A 7,453-nucleotide genomic window follows, 5' to 3' on the forward strand; every position below is an offset into this window, starting at 1 on the left:
CAGCAGAGCACTGCTGATGGAAATGTGCCTCATGGTTGGACTAAGTGCTGCTATGCAGAATTTTGATCATGTAATTTGCTTGCTGTTCTGGTCGTTTGTGTGCAAAAATGGCTCAAATGTGCTTGTAGCCGAGTTTTTCCTGTTTAATTTGAATTACAATGTGACTGTATTTCTACTTGTTTTAGCGCAGGGTTTTGTTGCTGAGCTTTTCTCCACGGTTAAAATAAATATTCTATTGTAATAAGATCAACAAAGCTGTGAGATTTGCTCTTTGATTGAAGTAATTATCTTAAATTGTTTTCCTAGATGGTTTCTCAAGCAAAGACAAATAACCATGATGGTATAAAAATGTGTATTTTATTACAATGTGAGATATTCGAAAGAAAAGTGTGTTAAAACAAATCTCCGTAAACACTTGCATGGCTGTAACCACAAAATAAGATGGCATTGGCACTGTAGAATCCTTCAAATTGTGTCCACTTGTTCTCTATTAGTGACACAATACAAAAACATTTTTAATTCCTCATGATAATGACAATTTATTACCCTGATCTCCAGACCCTGTAATTTATTTAAATCGATGTTAAAATGTACATTTTAACTTTGTAATTGCTATTTTAAGATAAGCATGTGTTTTCTCATCAGTTATTTATTTAAGTCTTATTTTCTTCTGCGTTTTTTGCTTCTATGTGCATTTAGAGAAGCTTATTGGAATATAACAGGGCTCCACATATGCTGAAATAAAGCTGATGTTAGGTTTCTCTCTGTTGAAAGCACCGAGAAATAACTGCGTTGTATGTGCTGCTATATGAATTAAGTTTAATTGAATTGAATATAATTGAATATTGTTGACTATTTTTAATAGCCATCATTTCAAAGAAAATACCTTTAACTCTTTTGTGCAAACTATTGGTTTATTTATTGATATTGGTCTTTATTCTCTTCTTCTGTGTTTTTAGTGTATTTAGTTTTTGTGGAACCTGAAGTTAGATGCATCCATCCATTACTTTTCACACCGTTTCTTCACTCCTAAGTGTTGGTTGGTGGTGGAAGCTGGAAATCCAATGAAACTCAAAAGCCAGTTCAACAAATACGTACGTTGGACCACTGAGGCATCCCAGTCGGGATTCAATGTCCACATTTTAACAAGTCCACACTTTTATTTTTTAAATATCAAGCATTTATGCACTTGTCGCACTGTAACTGAGGTTGTCCTCCGGCTGCGTCTCCACGATGCTCAGCTTCTCCGTCTCGTCTCGCCCTCGTCTCCGCTCGGCCTGCTCCTCTTCCTCCGTTCCTTCCCTCCCCTCTTCAAGAGGCGCTCCTCCGTCGTGTCCGGCCCCCGCCTTGTTCTTCTTCCACCCCACACCGGTCCTCAGTGTCCTCAGGTTCTCCGCGGCCTGGGTGAAGAAGCCCTGCAGCTCCTCCACGGGCCCTTTCTCCGAGAAGAGGCGGTCCAGGTAGGCCTGGGCGTACTGATCCGAGGTGATGGAGTCCAGGTTGAGCGAGGAGGCGGACGAGGAGTCAGGAGGTCCCACTCTTTTCCCTGCGAGGTTCAACTCTGCTCAATTCAACCACATCCAACAAACTTTTTTGATGCAAGCTTGAAGTTGTCTTCACCTGCTTCTGTCTCCATGATTGAAAGCGGGATGGTCACGCTCTTTCCCGTCTCTCTGTCCGTCACCGTCAGGCCGGTCATAGCGCCCTCCTCTGGCAGCTCCGAGGATGGCTGCAGCGGACCCCCTCGACACTTCACCACACACACCGTGTGCTGCTTGTAACGTCTGGGAGGAGATAAAGTACGCCAGTATCTTAATAACAATAATAATAATATCTTATTGTGACGTTAACTTCAGACATTTTCTTTTATATCGGTTCTGTCGGTTTCTTTTCGCCGCTGTTTACCAGACACCAGTTTGAAAACCATGTCCGTTTCCACGGCAATGGCAAAAACGCTGAAAACGATGTAGTTTTCATGTTGGGCCTTTAGTGGGTGCTGTTGTTTGTTTCTGTAATGAAACCACGTTACCGGCCTTTCCAGTGCGCCAACAAACCTTTCGAACTGCAGCGGTATTACAGCAACCATGACAGCGATTCGAGCGCCTGACAGCGATTATTACCGAATTGACGGCGGTCAAAACTCGTTTAGCCCTTCCGGGTCAGCATTCACCTGCCTCCATGATGAGAAACCTTCCCTTACATATGCCCAGCGCCACCTCGTGGTCACCTTTGGCTCCTACAACGGCAATATACTTGTGTGATTGTCATAAATGGAATAAATAAATTTCTTTAGTTTTTTTTTTTTTACCTGTAAGCAGGTATGATCTGTGAGAGGTCCTCCTTGTATTGCTCCAGTGCGGCTCGCGCACACAGAGGCTCTGCTTTGCCCTCCAGTCTGGCCAGATGAATCAGCATCTGCGTGTGAAACGCTGCTGCGCTGGCCCAGAATCTCAGAGACCTGCAAGGAGGACACGCCGTCAGCGCTGCGCTCCCAATGAAAAGAAAACTCCTCCTGCGCCGTGCGCTCCCACCTGGAGCTGCAGTCTCCTCCCAGCAGGCAGGCCCTGAGCTGGGTGAGCGTCAGGCTGAGCCGGGCCTCCAGTCGGACCGAGTCCTGGATCAGCCGGCTTTTATCGCTCAGACTGATCCTGCAGCGCTTCAGATACTCCTCCATCACCTCCTGCAGCTCCGCCACTCTCTGCTGGAGGAAACAGGGCCAACAGGGGCTGAGTGCTGCAGCGTTTCCTCTGCCGTCTGCGCAGGATTATCCACACGGTGCTTTAAATGGACCCGTTAACTTTGCAAAGGGGTTGACGCGAAGGTACAAACAGACTTCATGATTTCGGACTACAAGACGCAGAATAACCAGAGTTATTATACAGTGGCATACATGTCCAGTCTTAATCATTCAAATCAAGCATTTAAACTGTTTCTACAGAGCCAGTATATCTCTACTTCTTCTTCTTCTTTACGTATCGATGTAAAACAATTCTTTCTTTCGCATAATAAGAGACTATATTAGACAAAATCTAAGCAGAATCCATGGAAAAAGTCATTTGTGATGTGTCTTTGTGCGAACAGTGCTCTTTCTCTTGGTGCCTGATTTCCATCAGTTATGACTGAGCTGTGGTTTTTAATGTGGTCCTGGTGTGCAGCAGTTATAAATCCCCTTCTACCTGACATGACGACAACCCCGCAGCCTTCCCCTTCCCCCCCGGGGGCTGTTTGGCCGATGTGTAGGCCATGTCCATCACCATGGTAACCGCCAACCCCACCAGGCCCGCCAGCCGCGGCTCGTCCGAGAAGGTCGACAGTCGGCCGATCAGGTCCCGGAGGTAGGTGGGCGCCTTGTTCCCCATGTCGCTCTGCAACTGAAGGAAGAAGGACAGAGCGACGGGGATTTAACGGCGTCTTCATCCTCACAGCTGAGCAGATCTGGAGGCAGCGAGTTGCTCCTTCACCTGCTGCAGCTGCTCCTGGAGGCGGCGCCCGGAGGCCGAGCCGTCCTCCTGGCCGGTGAGGAGGAGCGGGTGCACGACCCGGAGGTCAGGCACCACGCCGCCGTCCAGCATGGCGTCGTAGAGGACTGAGCCGAGCGCCTCCTTCACCCGAGAGAGCTCCTCCTCTGACGAGAAGAGCTGCCCCATGGAGGCAATCTGTCAGACAATAACTGTCAATGTCACACAGCTTTACACATATTTCAACAAACACACTGATATTATAACACATCAAAAGTATTGAGGGCAAATTAGTGGTATATTTTAAACTGTGTGGAAAGGGTTTCAAACCACCAACCGGCCCGTTACAGGGTCTGATATGGCCCGTAGAATCACCTTGCAAAGGCTAAAACCGCTTCTTTAAACCTGAATAGCTGTTTTTAATGTCTTTTTCTGAGGATCACACTGTTTAGACAGAAAATTCATCAGTCTTTAATCAGATTGAACAAAATTGTGCACAAAATCCAGGCAATTTTCTTTGTATATCTTTGCAACAAAATTCAAAGCAGCTGCAGATTTAATGACATGAATTGGTGTATTTTTCAATCTATTTGAAAATTAGAGTAAAGTTAGAATTGCCTTTCGTGTAACATTTTCATAACACAAGTTAAGTTCTAATTTTACTTTTGAAGTTCAAACCGGAGCCTCCTTTTAACCCCCCGTTTAATAAAATATGTCTAGAAGATTTTATAACCTCTTAGTGAGGAATATGTCAGGCACATTTAAAAGCTTATAAATCACAAGTGCTCAGTTTGACTCTTCCCACAGATGTACTGTAATTATAAATAAATGGCACATAATTGTACTGTGTTCCTTCTCTCTGCTTCCTCTTTCGTTTGATTGTTAAAAAGATCCTACCGCAGCCCCGCAGACTGTCTCTTATGTCCCTCTGCGTGCAGTGACTTGTGTTTCTGCGCAGCCGGGTTTGTTTTTGTTGCCCTTTCACTTCCTCTCGCCCTCCCTCCTGATGCATTAACGACTCCCACCAAGAGAAACCTGCAGCTCTGCAGGAAACGCACACACTGCCCTCTAGAGGCACTGACCTGCAAGTGCAGGGAGGCCGCAGTGCAGCAGCGTGATGGGAGACAAGCGCTCGAACCCAAACTCATCTGCAGCCTCAGAGAGAGAAGAGCTCTAAACTCATCTGCAGCCTCAGAGAAGAGAAGAGCTCTAAACTCATCTGCAGCCTCAGAGAGGGAAGAGCTCTAAACTCATCTGCAGCCTTAGAGAAGAGATCGAAACTCATCTGCAGCCTTAGAGAAGAGATCGAAACTCAGCTGCAGCCTCAGAGAGGGAAGAGCTCTAAACTCATCTGCAGCCTTAGAGAAGAGATCGAAACTCATCTGCAGCCTTAGAGAAGAGATCGAAACTCAGCTGCAGCCTCAGAGAGAGAAGAGCTCGAAACTCATCTGCAGCCTCAGAGAGGGAAGAGATCTAAACTCATCTGCAGCCTCAGAGAGGGAAGAGATCTAAACTCATCTGCAGCCTCAGAGAGGGAAGAGCTCTAAACTCATCTGCAGCCTCAGAGAGGGAAGAGATCTAAACTCATCTGCAGCCTTAGAGGAACAAAACCCATTCAAATCCATTTGCAGCCTCAGAAGAGCTTTAAACACCCAAATAAGGATAAAAGTGCTCGCAGAAATACTTTTTAAATAAGCAAAGAAGCATTTTTAGGCATTTTGGCAAATTAAGATGGTTTGAATAAAAAATAATTTTAGGCGTTTCATAGATTTTAGCTGTTGTTGCCATTTGATCTGTTTTTTGTGTTATTTCTTAGCAAATTTTGACCAGTTTTGGCTGTTTTAGTCCTTTTAGCCATTTATTTTTCTCTTTAGTTGGTTTGAGACATTTTACAAATCAAGTCTTTAATCCATATCAATAATTTAATGTAAATAATTACCCATTACTAACTTTTTGAGTAGTTTGAGCTGTTTCAACTAGTTTAGCCTTTTAGGCCAAGTTACCTTTTTGAGCCATTTTTTGTAAATTTCTAGCTGTTTTGCCATTTTTATCTTTTTTGGGGGGCCATTTTGAGCAAATTTTATAATTTTAGCTGTTTTGAGTGCTGCAGCAATTATTATAATTATTTATTTATTTTTTATGAATTTTTAAAGCTTATATGTTCTGCATTGTACCACATTTCTTTCTGGTGGTCTTGGGTAGTTTAGTCATTTAACAATTTTAGCTGTTTTATTCACTTGAGCTGTCTTGTTATCTATGAGCTATTTTAACCATTGGTTCTTTTTTCCCCCACTGTGGTACAAATGAAAGAATCTCTTATCTTATTTTTTTCAGTAGATTTTAGCCATTTTGGCCATTTTAATAGTTGTTTTGCTTGTTTTCTCCTTTTTAACTTTTCTAGTAGTTTGAGTTGATGTATTAACTACTTTAATCTCTTTGGCCAAGTTAGCTTTTTCAGCCTTTTTTTAAAGTACATTTTTATCCATTTTATAGTTGTAACCTTTTTTGTAATTTTTGCCATTTTTAGCAATTTGTGTAATTTTTGTTGTTTTCTGATTTTTGTAGCTGATTTAACTTTAAGTTTTTACTTCTTCCTCGAGCTTTAGGTATTTTTTGTCATTTTAGTGATTTTATCTGTTTAAACCATTTGGACATTTAACTTTTTAAGCTGTTTTTATTATTATTTATTATTCATCTCTGTATTTATTTCTTTGCAATTTGCCATGTTTAGAAATTGGACTCATTTTAGTTATTTAACCTGATTTGGTGATTTTAGCCATTTTCCCATTATTTTGTAATCCCTTCTTTTATCCAGGAGATAACAATCCTTTTTCCTCAAATAATCTGTTCTGCAAATAAAATGAAAAGATAAAAAGAGAGGAGCGACTTTAGAGTCTATCTGATAGTGTCATGTTGAAGTGATTGCATCATAGTGAACGGTTCCTGTGCAGGTGAATGAAAGAAGTCTCAGATTTGAAACTGCCACTTTTAAATCCTGATAAACCTTAAATACCCACTGTGATTACTGTCGTTTCGCAGCTTACTATAGTAATTTTAATCTGGGTTTTACTCTCTTTTAACGGTCTGCACACGGTCCTGAAAGGCACCTTTAAATAAAATGTACTCTTATTTAAACGTTGAAAATTTAGGCCAAGGGCTTTTAGCTTTTCTGTTCAGCTGAATGGATCCACAGCCTTGGTAGTGGCGCCATGTTGACCCTTTTTTTTTCACTCTTTTAAAATATAGCACAAGGGGATTTGGGATTTTGGTGTGAAACGTTCTTTGATAACTGGGACAAGGACGTTTGCACCGTAAGGTCAGAGGTTTCTGCACATCACAAAGCCCCATGAAACTTCCCAGAGTATCCTGAGAGGTGCATGAGGATAGAATAGAATAGAAATAATTGAATAGTTTTTTGTGCGCTATACACACCTACATATCAGGATAATTATAAAAAAAAATGTACCTCTTCCTACATATTTATGTATGTACTTATGTATTTAAATAAGTTTATTTACATATATAGATTATTGACAAGAGGTTTATATATTTACATATTGGAAAAATTGTAACGTGTACCATCGGTGAATTCCTATATATTACCGTAATTTTTCAGACTGTAGGTTTCACTTTTTTTCAGTTATGTGGTCGCATATTATGTATTAGAATATACCAGTACATACCACATTGGACCACTAGATGTCACTGTATGACAAGAGAAAGCCGCTGCAGTCCAAGAAAAAACTAAAACTGATGCAACAAGAAAAATGTCTTGAGAATTTAAAGTCGTAACATAGTGATAGGATAAAAAGAACAAAGTATTATTAATATCATTAGTGGGGTTTGTGTTGAATTATACATGTTTTTTCAAGGTTTCTCTTTTTTGCTCACGTGTGCATGCCGCAAGGTTATAACAATAATAATACTGCAAGCTGGACATGAACCAAAGAACACATGCATGAATGCAAACACGTCTTTCCTCCAGTGTTTCCTCC

At 41.6% G+C, this 7,453-nt stretch overlaps 1 protein-coding gene across 4 annotated transcripts; it reads right to left on the minus strand.

Moving 5' to 3' along the window:
- Positions 1-336: 336 nt before the first annotated feature.
- On the minus strand, positions 337-4,463 carry LOC308120709 (uncharacterized protein). Of its 4 annotated transcripts, none has more exons than XM_080481485.1 (7): positions 4,356-4,463; positions 3,462-3,656; positions 3,255-3,371; positions 2,532-2,698; positions 2,309-2,458; positions 1,621-1,784; positions 337-1,546 (listed from the first exon to the last, which is right to left on the minus strand). In XM_080481485.1, exons 2-7 carry the CDS (start codon positions 3,645-3,647, stop codon positions 1,182-1,184), a joined length of 1,149 nt encoding a protein of 382 aa, XP_080337611.1. In that variant the 5' UTR covers positions 3,648-3,656; positions 4,356-4,463; the 3' UTR covers positions 337-1,181. The 4 variants fall into 4 exon arrangements, with proteins under 4 accessions (XP_080337611.1, XP_080337612.1, XP_080337609.1 ...); XM_080481486.1 differs by having other exon boundaries at positions 343-1,539; positions 2,532-2,701; positions 3,177-3,371; XM_080481483.1 differs by having other exon boundaries at positions 343-1,546; positions 2,532-2,701; positions 3,177-3,371; positions 4,356-4,456.
- Between the last annotated feature and the right edge of the window lie 2,990 nt (positions 4,464-7,453).

Source organism: Lipophrys pholis (assembly GCF_963383615.2).
Source record: "Lipophrys pholis genome assembly, chromosome: 15".
Lineage (NCBI taxonomy): Eukaryota > Metazoa > Chordata > Actinopteri > Blenniiformes > Blenniidae > Lipophrys > Lipophrys pholis.

What these genes read in the sequence shown, in the direction of transcription:
- LOC308120709 (XM_080481483.1), bottom strand. Translation starts at nt 3,647, where the DNA reads ATGGGGCAGCTCTTCTCGTCAGAGGAGGAGCTCTCTCGGGTGAAGGAG. An exon ending in CGGGGTTGTCGTCATGTCAG is followed by an intron (nt 2,702 to 3,176) that starts GTAGAAGGGGAT and finishes TGTTTCCTCCAG; the next exon opens with CAGAGAGTGGCGGAGCTGCA. An exon ending in GGAGGAGACTGCAGCTCCAG is followed by an intron (nt 2,459 to 2,531) that starts GTGGGAGCGCAC and finishes TCCTCCTTGCAG; the next exon opens with GTCTCTGAGATTCTGGGCCA.